Here is a 15,203-nt window from a genome sequence, read left to right on the forward strand (position 1 = left end):
ATAATTGAAGTAACATTTCTATCTAACAATGTTTCTGATTAGTTTTCTTACAAATCAACTTTGAAACTGTGATTATGAATAATAGTTTTATTCTTTTTAAGCAGTCATTAATTCTTATGCAGATAGTGAAATGCAGAAAAAGAATATAACTTTCATTCTGAACATTTTATAAAAGTACAAATTAGGTATTTCCTTTTACTTGCCCAGTGAATATGAATTTCTCAGCTGTTGTGCACTGGTGAAAATACATTTTTGAATAATAGCAGCATGAACTTTGTTGAAGATACCTCTTTTTTTAGATATTGAACTCATCGCTAATAAATCACTTGCACATATAATACTGGCTATTTAAATAACTTCGTTATACCACTGACTGGTCTATTTTCATCTTATATTTAAAATTACTTGAAGAATAAACGATTACCCAACTTGAAGACTGGGCAGATAACAGGTCATGGAGTTGTTTTTAAGATTTGTTTCACCTTATGTTAACTTTATTTTAAGAACGTTTCAGAGATTTGAAAAAAAAAATTTATCAAATTGAAATCTAAAATTCATTTGTGACCAGGCATATTCTAGCAATTACACCAGTGCATAACAATTTTACATATGCATTTACCTTTGTTGTACCAAACACATATGCTGTTCCTAAGCCACTTTTCTTTTAATCATTTCACGGCTTGCTTTTATGAGTCTATGCTAGAGCATTTCTACTATTGCCTTACTTGTTTTGTCAATAAATTTTGCAGACTATTTTATTGCATTGGGGTGTTTCTTTTTTTCTTTTTTTTCTTTTTTTTTTTTTTTTTAAATGATCTCAATAGTGAACTAACCAGAGGAGTGCATCTTATTAAAACTTTTCATTATCTGACATGACTGGGACTTTCCTATTATTTAATCCCTGGATTCCATCACATAAGCTTTCATTTTGGAGCAACTTGGTAGAAAACTCTGCTTTTGATTAAAGTAAAGATTTAATGCATCATCATATTCAGACTGGAAGATGGGCAACAAGAGGCTGTTAACCTAATGTATATTAATGCAAACATGTACAATCTAGACAGCCTGTAAGGAATGACACTATGGTGACAAAGTATGGTAAAACCGGTGCTGGATACAAAGTTTAACTGTTTGGTTACTGTTTTTAATTCCTACATGATATTGTTCCTGTTGAAATTTTGAGATTGTGTTTTTATGAAGGATGTTTTTATTTTAGTAAAAAATTTTACTGATGCATGCTTGGAATTTAAACTTTATGTTGCTTTAAAGAGAATGGCAGAGGTATATACTAAGAAAAGTACTTGCACCACTGTCTTAAGAAGATTAAACTCATATTCTTAGACTTGCAAGGCATATTAAAGATAAAGGAAACTGTTTATAGTGCAAGAAAACAGAGTTTAAATTTGGAACATTTTTTGAAAGGTGTCATTCTGGCTTTTTGCCAACTTGGTATATTCTGCACCTAGGTATCTAAACCAGAGACCATTTTCTCTGTCATTGCTTTGCTAACACTGGCCATTGAAAATATGTAACCAGGTTCTTTGAAAAACTGCTTATAATTGATCTTACTTCTTGCAACTGTCATCTGTGGTCCTATGCACTAAAAAGTAATCTATGGTTTTAAAGTTGTACAGAATCACTGTCACTTGTCTTTTGAAAGAAATATCTTGACAGAAATGTTAGCATTTTGTATTAAAGCTAAATTGTTTAGTTTCAGAAAAAAAAAAAACTGGAGTCAAAGCTAATGTATGCCTGTGTGAGAATTGAAAATAAATGGATGATAACATTAAGCTAACTTTGTAGCAGAAAGAAATCTGTACTCTTGTTAAGAAGGCACTAAAACGTCAAAGATGCAGCTTGTAATATCATTATAATTGAGTTGACAGGACCAAAAGCATAAAAAAGGGTGCTTATAATTTTTTGGCTGTAACATTAAAAGAATCTTCCATTGAAAAGTGAGAAATAAATTTAGGAAAGAACTTATCAACTTAAAATGGGCTGTAAGGAAGTAAAAGGTCTGTAAAATATCTATTACTCCTAATAAAGTGGTGCCTGAATCATGCAGAAAGGGAGGAACATTTAAGAAATGACTCCTGTCATTGATTACAAAGGATTTGTGCAACATGTCTTTTTCTTTTAAGGCTGATGCTTGATTTGCTTACTGGCACAAAAGCTTCTGACACTTTCATGAGACATTCTTTTCCAGTTCTCCCCACCCCTCTCTTTAGTCTGAATTATTGCTTTGTAGTATGATGGTAGAAGATATTTTAGAGGTCAGTCATTTCTTTTAATACTGGCTTTGTGCAGGTGTTCTTTAGTATATCAGCATGCAACTTCAAAAGCTTTTCTTTAATAATGTATTTGCAAAAAAGAAACACAACTGCAGATGTAGCGTTCAGAGACATAGACCAGCAATTTCTCTGCAGATCATCATGGGCAAATAGGCTGTGGCCATGTATATCTGGCCCACTGTTTTGTTTGTTTTCACTTAGCCACACTGATGTTGCTTGTATCCTCAGCAGCAAAACTTTGGCTTCTGCTTATGGAAAGTGTTGTTTATTCCCAATCACATGATCCACTTGCAGCTAGTGCTCAAGGCACACCACTCAGCCACGATGCTATTCTACCAGTACGGGCCGATATTACTCATTGGCAGCCTCCAGAAGGTGGATCTCTGTCTGACCAAGGGCAGAGTCCTATGTCGGAGGGCTCTTACCAAGAGGAACCATCGCCTGTACCGGAGCCTACGCTGCCAGCAGACTTTGAGATTGATGAGGATCACTATGAGGATTTTCAGGTGGAAGAGTATGGCCTTAAAGCAGAATCTGGAGATGAGAATTTCGTAGATCACGTGGAAGAAACGACGACTGTGGTCAAGGCAAAGTTGCCTCGGGAGGAGACCCCGGAAAGGGAGACTGGTTTCAAAATCACTTTTGGTGACTTATCGCCTGCAGCAGATGCTGTCCGCACTAGCTTCTTCAAGCCAGGCAAGGAAGAGGAGGAGGGTCTGCCTGGAGAACAAGGTGATGAAGGTACACAGCATTGAGTCAGAAATAGACAGGAAAGATACGGTTCCACCAAACCCCTGCAGTTTCTGAATTGGGCTGTACATAAGATTTGCTTTCTGATGGATCCCTATCTGACCTTATAGTCTGTACCCTGTTGAATGTAGGTCTTCCTAGTAGGGGGCTCTCCTGCTCACCTGACTGCATCAGAAAGTTTGAATGTTGTCTTTGTCGACTTTTTTTTATGTGTGCTTTCATGCAAAGATGTTGTAATTACTTACCTGATCGTGGCATGAATTGTGTTTTCTGTACATTCAGTCAGAGCTACTAAAGCACACAAAAGGGATTTTACTTTTCATTTATTGACTATTCTATTGCCTTGTTATTTGAAAGCTGTAGCTGTGCTTTTCATGAAAGGCAAAGTGAACCATATTGGGAATGTTGTGTCACTGTTTGAGCTAGCTTGTGTTGTATAATTTTGCTTCCTTTGTGTATATATATGTGTGTGTGTGGTTTTTATTGTTCTTCACTTGGTGCCTTATAATGGGTGATAAAACAAATGTACTACCAGTATAGCTTTTCTGACAAAGTATTTGGCTTTTTGTATTAAATAAAAGACTGAAAAGTGAGAATATAGTATAAAAGAATATTACTTCACAGCTTAAAACATTCCAATGGGATTCCCATTCCCATTCAAATGGGATAAGTTGCAGATCTTTCCTTTTTTTTTCCCCTTTCTTTGTGTTAAGAATTTAATTCGTAGCTGTTAACAGACTTTCTTAATTTTTTAGAATGCGTAGCTCATTTTACAGGATCGTTGCATTCCTAGTCTTTATAATAGTGGATGTCAACCTTATTTGTGGCAAAAAAAAGGAAGTGGGTAAGGAAGTACTGGTGGAAGTTGGGATGAAAGTTTGTTGCTACCAACAACCAGTGAAACATTGCACTGCCTTGATAACACCAAACTTCCTCTCCATAAAGTAGCTAATGCTCTTCCAGAATTGGGCCATTAATATTTTCTTAACCTTTGCCATTGCTTTTGATCGGTTAAATGCGAAGCATTTTCAAAATATTTTTTTTGTTTTTGTAATGCTTCCCTAGGCTTACTGCACACATGTATTTATTGGATCAGCTACATGTATGTAACTTGTAGCTTTTTTTATATTTCCGCTATATTATTACAAGGAGAGTAAAAGAGGTTAGAGGCCTTTTCTTGACAATTACGCTTCTATGATAATCAAGAGTATTAGTGTGAGGCTTAATCTCACAGAGTATCAATCTAAAATTTGGTTTGCTTGTTAGTTGCATTTTTTTTTAAAAAACAGTGGGGGGGGGGGTCTCAAGCTTTGAGCACCCGAAAATTTTTAATGTAACCAGTATGAAGGCTTGCATACAGATGGAGGTTACTTTCAGTTTGTTATCAGAACGTGTTAATATCATTTGCCATTAACGCGTTAGCTAACACGAAGTAACCCATGAATATTTTTTTTTATCTAACACGAGTTTCTTCTTGGTGTATTTATAGAATTCTAGCAGAAAAAAATCATATTGTTAACGCGATCTTTCACTGTGCGGTTACTGGCTTGTAAATATCCATACAGCCAGATTTTTATTTGCCTTTTTTTAGACTGTTGCATCTCTTGCCATGCTGATAATATTGGCAGAGAAGGGAGAACATCATGCAGACTGTCTGAATGTATCCAGCACCAGGTATTTAACATATGGAAACCATCTTAGGCTAACTCCAGTCCCATACAACATGCAATTCCGTGCGACGGTCGATGTCAGATAATGTGAAAGGTTCACAAGATGTACTCGACATTACCTATGTGCGCTTCATGGTGAAGGGTCTTGTGTCTACTGTTCTTGTCGGAAATTATCTCAGAGGTTCTTTGGCTTATGTCCCCTATTGCTCGCTGATGGGTGAAATTGTCTTTTGAATGTTAATTTTGGACATCACAGGTCAAACCCATGGAATGGTAGCAACGAAAGATTGTCGTTAAATTATTCAGGCATAACACAACAAATGAAGTTGTGTATAATGGAAAGGATGGGGTCTTGTTACACTTACTATCTCTTTAACAAGAAATTTCAAAATTGGAAGTAAAAGTTGATTATCTGGTGAGTCGTAGTCTTGCAATATCGATAAAGTACCTATCCATGGGATATGCTGGCCATGCAGATCCTGGGTTTGCCTTGATGTTCTTTTCCTTGTTGTGCACACCTTTTGCAGTAACATGCCAACTGACAACGGAGGGGAAGCAGCTGCGTGAAGCATGATGGTACTGGTTTTGCATGCTTGGGGAACTTAGCAAAAGTGGTGATTGCTTTGTACCTTGGTGTACCCTCATCTAATCCAAACTAACATTTACACATGGTAGCGCTAGAGGTTACATAGCTCGTAGTCGACATGTACCCCTACTCCCTTCATAAAAAAAACTTATTCAGCAGCTGGTGGGTGGTAGAGGAGCGCGACGGAGGAGGCACCCTGGCGCTCCGAGTCATCTGTCACCTTCCTCTCTTGTCTTGCTTGCAGTTTTTGACCCCACTATCCCAGAGGGGCAAACTCGTTTCGAAGAGACACTCCCCGACGGGAGAAAGGTGAGTCACAAGAAGACGCGAACGACGATGGAGATGACGGATCAAGGGGATGAGCGCGATGAGGTGGAGGAAAAAGACGAAGAGGAGATATTGCCGGACGGCACGGTGCACCACAAACACATCGTTTCGCACCACCGACTGAAGCACATCATCCGCTCTGTGCCTTCTGAGTCGGGTGAGGAGGAGATCGTGGAGGAGGATGAGGAAGTGCCGGGCAGCGCCAAGTCGGAAGTGCTGGAGATGTTCGAGGAGCCACCCCACCGCGTGCAGGAGACTGAGGATATCGAGGAGATCCTGCCGGACGGAACCAAGGTCACGCGCCACGTGGTGATGAGCCGCATGGTGCACAAGCTGAAGACACACCATGAGTCCTTTGACAACGACCACGGCAAAGTGGTAGAGGAGTACGAAATTGAAGAGGTCGTGCCCGGCACGGAGTCGGCCTTCGTGGCCGGCCTGGACTCGGACTACGAAGAGGAGCTAGAGCGCCGCCGCCAGGCCACTGTGGGCGAGCTGGAGGAAGTGCTGGACGACGGCACGGTAGTGACGAGGAGCCTGACGAGCAGCGAGACGTCGTCGCGTGTTCGCTCACGCTCGGGCTCGGTGGAAAAGATGCAGGAGCACACCCTCGTGACGGAGGAGAGGGTCAGCCCCAGCCCCCGATCGGGCTCCCCACAGACCGTAGCCTACGATCACGGCAGCTCGGTGGATGACGCCGGCGGCGACAAGTACAGCTACAGCGGGAAGCCCGTGCAACAGGCCACGCTTCGCACGAGCCGCTTCGAGGAGACGAGCAGCGGCGGGGTAGTGGAGAGCACAGAGGAGATCGTAGAGGACATGCTGTCTCGCGGCATCCTGCAGGCGGAAGAAGACACGGAAGGTAATTAAGCATCTGGACAAGTTCGTTGCTGTCACGAGTAGCATCTGTCCCGATACCATCTAACTTTTTTTTTAATGCCATCCCTAGCGTGTGATCTAAAGCGTTCCTTTTACACATACCCTCCGTTGCAGTGTATGTGTCACTGCTGCTGCAATTATTACTGCACTGTAGTTTACAGCTCGTCACGATGCTAAAGCACCGGGCTACTCTAGCATTTCTGTAAGCATTAGTATGTGTTAATTGGGGGTTTATTTAAATGTTTTCTTTGCGAAAAAGCTACAATTAAAATAATCTTCATGGGTGTGTTGGGGGAGGGGTGGTGGTCCTTTTGGATGCCCGGGAAACAACAAAGTCCTCATGTGTTTGAGTGTTAGACTTTTGTTTGGAATTTGTCATCCATGCTGCTATGGATATGTCTAAAGGAGCAGTGACTGAAAAGTCTGGGTTAATTTTGCAGAGATCCTGAAATGGACAAGGATTAGGATTGTGTGTTTGTGTGTAGGGGACAATTTAGTTAGGTTTTATTCTCTTAATTTTCCCTTAGGGTTGAATCCACCAGGTCAAATATGGTGTGGCTCAGATTTGTTAGTTTGAGAGTTTAAAAATGTTCTGGGAGGAAACATACGGCCGCGTTCAAAATGTTGCTGTGTGCCATATGAAATCTGGTTGTTTTATGCTGTCTTTGCTGCTGTCTTGTGGGTTATATCTGATGTTTGTGGGCTATGTCTTGTGGTTACTAGCTATAAAGCTGTTTGGAGAAATTGTCACCTTTGTATTTTATAAACCTTATTTTTGAACATGAAGCCTTTGTATAAACCTTGACCTTTTATTTTTTGGAATTTTTATGGCTTTCATTTTGACTGACAGAGAAAACAGAAATGAAGCAAACTAGGGGCCTTAGCTTTTGATATTAACTGTAGGAACAGAATACCCTTTTATTTATTTATTTATTTTTTTTTTGATCGAGTGAAGGACAGTTTTCACATTACATTCGTGAATCTATTGAAAGTATAGTGACCTTAAATTCGGGTGTGTGGTTTTTTTTTTCCTTTAGTATGCGTAACATGTGAAGTGACCTGTTACCTAGAAAGGGTAGTAAAATTATCATGCCATCGTTTTCCTTGATGGAGAAAGGGTGTAGAGGGACCACGCAGGAGCCGCGATGCGAATAAGTAAAACTATTCTGTATGTGGAGTAAGTAAAAATGATGTTGAAATATCTTTCTTAATTTCAAACAAAAAAGAAAATGAAAGAGGGAAAAAAACAACCCAAAAAAAAAAACTCGTGAGGAAAAGAACTTCATTTTTCAAACGGTGACACTGATTGTATCATAAAAAAATAAGTTTAAAACACCAGATAAGCGGTGTTACAAGAAGGGAGCCTTTTGTTTACGAGACTGACTTGGCGCCACGCCATGTTCACAGTACCACGGGAACTGGACGAGACTGGCCTTGTCAAACGACTCGTCACCAAAGTCACGTATAGTCCTGGTGGTCTTGAGGGTGCAACAGGTGGGCATGCATGAACGTTTGCACTATATCCCGTGAATGCTTTGACTCCTCATTAAACATGTAGACTCTGGCTGTGGGAACCTTTTCGCAGAGTGCTGTGCTCACTACTTTAGCAGTAGAATGAATATCAGTTTCTCTTTTTGTTTCTCTGGGGTAGTGGGGTTAGAAAAGGCTAGAACTAACTTTTTTTTTTTTTTTTCTAGCAAGTTTTGCAGTTTATAAAACTTCTTATTACTTTCTTCTGGCGAATGTTATTTCTAATACTTCATATCCTTGTCTAGCACTCTTCAAATGTCAGTGTGAGAAAGCTACAACTGGTACTGAAGTAGGGTCGTGTTCCATGTCTAGTTGAGCATGCTGAGCTAGTTTCTACAGGTTGCACCTATGTTATATACTGCTGTACATTTACAAAACCTTTCTTTCCATATATGAAAAACGCTAGTGTCTTGTGAAACTGGTCGAAGTTTCCATCTGGTAGTTTGCCGTATATATTGTGTGTTGGTTTGTTCTAGTTTTTTTGTTTTGTGTAATCAAGGTGCTTTATAGTCTATTCCGTTCGACGGTAACCTAACGACAGGTGATCTGTTTAGGTACATGTGTAGCTTTTGCGTTACCGATTGTCATAAACTATTTCGGCTTGGGACGCTTATGAGCTTTGAATTAAAGAAGGAAAAATACTTTTGTGTGGAACGATTTTGATTGTCTTTGTTCTGCAATTACAGTTCATATTAACAGTTCTGTTAAATTACTAACGTAGTTTCAAATGTCTTGAGAGAGCGACTGATATGCGTGTTCGAGCCTGTGGATGTTGCTGACGGTGCTGCCAGATATTTGTTAAATGCAAAGTTGGAGGGGAGTTCAGTGCAAAAAAAAAAAAAAGTCTTGACAGCTCTCAGCTTGTTATCGATCATTGTTATTTCCGAGACACTCCAGCAGTCGATGATGAGAGTCAACACAATCGTAGAATAAACCACTTTACTGTTTATACCACCAACTTAATTATAAGTGCTTCGAGCAAACTTTTATGTGTTTAAAGATGACATTTCAAGGTTCAGAGGTGTGGTTTTTTTTAATGTTCCCTCCCATTTTCATGATGTTCGTGCATTTGACGTGTAGTTTACACTTGTGTTGTCGATGAGTATACAGAAAAAGGTAAGATGCGCGTGTTTTGTGTTGTAGTGGCCTGCATGCACGATGCACTCCCGTAGTTTGTGTGTGAGACTAGGCATCGGCCAGACGTATTTGCATCTCAACCACTCCTGCACCATTTTCATTTTTTACACGTCTCTCCTCTGTGGAGCTATTTTTGACTTACTGAATCTCTTTCGTTACGTTCTTCCTTCGTTTGCTCCCATTTTCATTATTTCTTTCTAGACCTTTTTTTTATCTTCGTATAAGTGGCCACCTTGAAAAAAAGCTTCTGTGGCTCTTTTTAACATGTCTTTCCTGCTCCCACTCTGTCATTTTTTTTTTCGTTCACAATTATGCATCCATCGACGTTTCATCGTTAGAAAAGCAGTGTTTACCCCCCCCCCCTCTTCTTTTAAAAAAATGTGTAATCCTTGCTGCACGTGCTGTGCCTTTGTTTCTGATGCTTGCCCTTTTTGCAGCAGGTAGCAGAGAGGCAGACAATGATACGCCTGTCATTACTATCACTGAGGATCTCAGCACGCCCCCTGACGAGGATGAGGACGTGCCTTCATATTTCGGAATTAAATATGAGGCGTCCTCGGAAGGTTAGCTGCCACGTGACTATTATCCGCACCATGCTAAAGCTAACCTCTCACAACTCCGGCCGGTTTTTTTTTGTTTTTAAGTGCTATGTGGAAAGTCGCCAAGCATCTAAGAGAAAACCTAAGAATGTAATCTTTCCTTTCCTCCCCTTGTAACATCTCAGATTAAATTTGTTTTCCATACTCATCCTCCCTTGTCTGTGACGCTGGTGCTTGCCAAAGTTAGGTCAGGTAAATATGTTAATGATGTATATGCTATTTGCGTTAACATTTTTTTAACCGCTGTGTGGGGTTTGATCACAGACCTTCACAAACGACTTTTTCAAAGTTACATTTCAAAATACAGATGTGCAAACAGAAACACTCTGAGCCACAAATCACAATTTTATTTAGTTTTTTTTAATGACCATACATATTTCAGTTTACACAGTAGACTTTTATCCAGTTTCTCATTCGTCTCAGTTCATACTTCACATGCACACATTTGTTTCACTCTCGCTCTCATCCGGAAACGAATTATTCACAAATAGCAGACGACATAGGATGTTAGACGGTGTCACTGCAGATCAAAGTAAGAACTTAGAAAAATTAAAGACTAGATAAAAGCTAGAATGACTCAAGTGCTCGTTCGTGCAAGGAAAGAAGGCCAAGAGAACGCATGAAGCTATTGAACGGTAAAGAAAATTCTGTTTATGACGAGAGTAAATGGCTGAGAAGAGTGATCAAATCAAAATGCATTGAACGTTTCTGTGATGTTGCTTTTTTAAAAAAAAAAAAACCCGGAGGTCGCATACGTTGTGTAAAAGCGAAACTAGATAAAAGCGTGTAAAATATGAATTTTTTTTTTTGTGTGGGAAAGTTACGGAGAAGTCAAAATAAAAAATTTCTGTTGCTTCATATCTTCGAGGATAAGTCACATGACAGCTCCCCTAGTTGAGGGAGAAAAGCAATATGTTGCTTTACAGTGCAAGTCAGCAGATTTCTGATCAGACGGAACTCCATTTTAATTTGTATGCGTTTCTGATTAAAGTGAACGTTAAAAATAACGTGGGTTTTTTTTTTTACAAATTTTAAACACACATGTAAACTCAACAACATAAAATGGAAAGAATTGAAAAAAATCAGCGATACGCATAGTTAACACTTCCTGTAACGCGTTCACAGTTCCCGAGATTCTCATTCGCTGCGAGGCTCACGCCAGCAACTTGATTCATACACACACAAAGCCGTGACGAAAGACATTAAAATCCTAGGAACAAAACGGTTCATGTTGCTGACAGGTTCTCCAAAATACTGCAGTTTCCACAAGTGTTAATAATACTTTCAGAGAAATGACAAGATCTAAAGACTACCCTTTCCACCCCCACCACAGTTTTTTTTTTTGTTGTTGTTGTTGTTGTTTAAACGACGTAGTAAATATCCGATTGAAAGCAAAGGTCAGAACACAGTGTATGCTACGATCTGAATTTTCGATTACCTCACAAATTTCCCATCGTATCAAGAATGTACAGCCAAGATCGTAGTGGTTGTTTACGTCGATGCACGCAATGGTGTGTGTTTGTGAGTGTGTGTGTGTGCACGTGACGCACGTGCGTGTTTTCAAAGTTTGACAAAGGTAATTGACGAATCTGCTACTTTGCCTTACAGTTGAGCTGCAAGAGGAGGAATCCTATCAAGAAGGTAGACTATGTGGCTGTTTGTACTCTGTGTCGGCCCCCAGGATCGATGTCGTCTTTTATTACATGAATATAATATATTTTATATGTGTGTGTGTGATGTTTCTGGCCTGACGAAGGGGAGAGAAATTGTGCAGGTCTAACAAATAATAAGTTCAAAACATACTTTTGCAAATACAACCTTTGTGGCTGTTTACATGTAAGGCACAATCGATTCATGCGCCAGCTGGGTGTAGAGGATTTCCGAAACTATTTTCGCACGCACGCACATCTCGGATATGAACCCTTTTATTACCACTCCCCCTTTTTAAAAATAATTGGCCTCTGTCCCACCAACATTATCTAGAGGCGTTTTTAAGTGTTTAATGTCAAATGTAATTAATAAACTGCTAAATAATGTTTAAAATACTTTTTTTTAAAGTAATGTACGTTTCTATGTCACAAAGTTTACCCTATGCAAACGTTTCACCATCTTTTCACTGCCAACCTCCCTGACCTGACACGATTCTCTCTCGCCATCTTAAGGAAGAGACAAATGTATCTGATCTGTGCCGTCCAATTTTTTTCAGCTTTTATTTTGAGTTTGCAGAAAAAGCACACCAGTTTCAAAACATGAGCACGAGATTTCTGCTTTGAGTAAAATAATGCATGCTAGCGATCCCAGGTACATTTTTTTTTTTATAAAGCTCTTTTGCAGAACATAATGACGAAAGCTTCACATGCACAAAGAAAACCATGAACCATGATTTCCTGTTTTTTTAAAGCGGAATCTAGCGTGCAAAGCAGCTTGACCTCGTTAAAACTCCATCCGGAAGCATCCCTGGCAAAGTGGTAGAGTTTGGTTTGGGGGGTGGGGTGGGGGATGGAAAATGAAAAGGAGTCACGTGATTTTGACGCAGCTCTCGGATGCTTCTGGTACGTAGCAGGAAACTGAAAGGGGTCACGGGAGTCTTTCATTGTTCGTGGTTTACTAGACTGTGTTCTCGTTTGACATTTGTGACCCTTTTGTTTTACTTTCGGAATCGCAATTTATTTATACGATCGGTTTTAACGAGGCTCAAAATCCCCTCCCCCTTTTTTGTTTTTGCTATTTTTATCACAGGTATCAACACAAGGACGATGCTTTTTTTTTTTTTTTAAAGGAACAATTTCTAATATGACGTTAACCTTTCGTTTAATTTTGATTACTTTCAGCAAACGATTGTTTGGATGGTGCTGGCGCTTCCTGTTTATTCTTTTAACTGATTTTGTTTGTGAGCTTCCTGTTTCCCTCGTTTACGTGTTGTGACAGATGATGGTGCACAGTCACCGTTTCCGAATGCATTCCCGGCTTTGCCGTGATGTCTTTAGTATTAATGTCTTCAATGGAGTGTTGTCCATGTATGGTGAACATTGAAGTCTAATCTGTGATTGTGGGTAGAGAGCAGAATTGTAGACATTGCTTTTAAGGAAATTCTGACACAACGCTTTCGTGATAGTCTGCAATTCTGTAATCTCAGAATACATGCTACAGTTTTGTTTGTTAGTGTTGTTTCGTGTCGTGTAAACTCGTTTTCTGTAAATGGATGTTGACAACCAGTACAATTTTGATGTCGGTGTCTTTCTCGACAATGCATACGATAAATATTGCTCTTCCATTTCCATTTATGTTTTCAGTTTGTTTTCAGCATTGATAGAATAATAGGATTTTGTGGTGTAGATATTTACAGATTTATAATCTTTTATTTGTGCTTTGTAAACACGAATAGAACGTTCTTTTTTGTAGTTGGAAATTTTTACTGTTTACACCGGGCAAGGCAATGTGAGCAAAGATTAAGTTATTCATTAACGTATAATCATGTCTAGAGATGATGTAGACCAAGCTATTGTGTCACCAGCTTTGACAAGATGTTGCTGGTATTGTTTTTGATCCCTTACCTACTCTGTTAATTTCTCTGCCTCTGTGTCTGAAATGTTGGGTTAAAACTGTTATATCTTAAGGAAATTGTAATCGCACCATCATTTGGTTTCCACTTTTTTACGTTATTTTTCATTGGATGTTGTGTGCTCTTGCTTAATTTCAGAACCCATTTTTGTGTAAAATCTTGGTGTAGCCAATAGACCGTTGACTAATTCTCTGGCCCTCTCCCTTTCTCAATGCATCTCGTTGGATCGGGCTTGGGCTGGCGGGCAGCAGAAACACTGCAGACATTCCAGGAAGAAGCTGCGGAGGCCGAGGCGCCTGAGCAGCCGTCATCTCCCATCACTGCAGACGAAGAACCGGATATGCACGTACCGGTGATAGAGAGCGTCACACAGTTCACAGAAACGAGGCGCTTCGATACAGAATACCGTAGCACCGAGATAGAGGTTACACAGAAGGAAACAGTATACAGAGAAAGGGTGGTGCAAAGAAAAGAGTTCGATGTTTCAGGGTCCCGCGACGTTCTCGAAAAAGAGGCAGAGCGTCTTGAATCTTGGGGAGAAAAAGTCTCCGTGACCAGAGAAGCAAAAGATGCTCCCGAAAGTCCAGCTGAAGACGTCGGGTACACGAGAGAAGAACAGTTGTATACGGAACCTGTAGAAGCTGAAGAGGTTTCTGAGCGCTTCGAGGACGCAAATGAACGAGGAGGAGAAGAGGAGATGGAAGCAGAAGAAATCCCGGCACCTAGTCGGGAAGTGGAAAAGGCGGAAACCGAGTGGCTTGGTCGTGAAACTTCTGAGCTGGAGGAAGCTGTCCAAGAACAACTAGAAGAGATCCAGGCCTTTACAGAGATTCACAAGTTGGAGAGCGCGACGACGGTAGACGTCTGCAAGTACGAAGAGGAACTAGAAATCTCAACAGGGACAGAAGAAGTTCTGGAAGAGGAATTCGAAGAAACAGTTGAACAGGTAGAAAGGGAGGAACTTCAAAGGGAACAACTTACTACCGATGCTTACGTCCAAAAGGAAGAGCTGGAGCGCGATGAAACGAAATTCGAGGAAATGTTTGACGAAGCGGCCGGGGAGGCGGCAGTTTCGGAAACTGGTGACGAAGCAGTGGACGTAGTAGCCAAAGATGGTCACGTAACACTTGAAGAAAGCGATTCCCTAATGTCCGGATCTGAACGCGATGAGATTTTTGAAGCAGAACGGGTTGAAGAAGTAACGGAAAAATCAGACTCTGAAGTCGTGGAAACGGAAGAGAAAGAAGAAGCAACTGCAGAAGCGTGCCCCGTTATGGCGGCAGTGTTCATGGAGGCCAAGGAGGAAGAGATAGAGTGGCAGACGCTTGAGAGCAGTGAGACTGAGGTAGCCGAGACTGTGATTGCCTCAGAAGAAATCGTAGTAGATGTGACTAAAGACGAGATCCCAATCAAAGACCACGCTTTTCCACCAGAGACACTAACAGAACCTGTAGAGGACGAGGAAGCGGTCGTCGAAGTAGAACAAATATCGGAGCATGAGGAAGAGGAAGAAGAAGAGAGTGAAATCGTTCCCGATGCTGGGGATATGGAAGTCTGCCGTGTTCCAGAGGAAGAGGAGGAGATAGCACAAAAAATCTTGGCGACGGTCTCAGAGCCTGGTGACAGAGAGTTTGAAGAGACAATCACAGAAGAAGAAATTCAAAGTGCTGTTTCAAAGACCTCTGAGAGTAAAGTCTGTGTTCCCGAAGAAGAGGAAGAGAAAGAGATCAAAGAGGAGGTAACAAAGATTACAATTTCTAAACCGTCTAAGAGCGAAAGATATGTTTCAGAAGAAAGAGAAGAGAAAGTCAGTAAAGAAGAGGTGCAGGTCAAATTTGTGGACAGAGATGAAGCGGAAGAGTACATTGTTCA

At 40.5% G+C, this 15,203-nt stretch overlaps 1 protein-coding gene across 47 annotated transcripts in view; it reads left to right on the top strand.

The window, feature by feature from the left end:
- The window catches only part of LOC112572817 (ankyrin-1-like), a 110,356-nt gene that overhangs the window by 85,309 nt on the left and 9,844 nt on the right, over positions 1–15,203 (top strand). For 38 of the 47 annotated variants that reach the window (XM_025256486.1, XM_025253542.1, XM_025254136.1 and 35 more), the window contains 5 exons: positions 2,586–3,032; positions 5,542–6,486; positions 7,911–7,997; positions 9,608–9,733; positions 11,378–11,410. In XM_025256486.1, coding sequence (XP_025112271.1) covers positions 2,586–3,032; positions 5,542–6,486; positions 7,911–7,997; positions 9,608–9,733; positions 11,378–11,410 — 1,638 coding nt within the window. The remainder of the gene's footprint in view (positions 1–2,585; positions 3,033–5,541; positions 6,487–7,910; positions 7,998–9,607; positions 9,734–11,377; positions 11,411–15,203) is intronic. The other 9 variants (XM_025255914.1, XM_025255768.1, XM_025255988.1 and 6 more) reach the window with 6 other exon arrangements.

Source organism: Pomacea canaliculata, linkage group LG1 (genome assembly GCF_003073045.1).
Source record: "Pomacea canaliculata isolate SZHN2017 linkage group LG1, ASM307304v1, whole genome shotgun sequence".
Taxonomy (NCBI): Eukaryota; Metazoa; Mollusca; class Gastropoda; order Architaenioglossa; family Ampullariidae; genus Pomacea; species Pomacea canaliculata.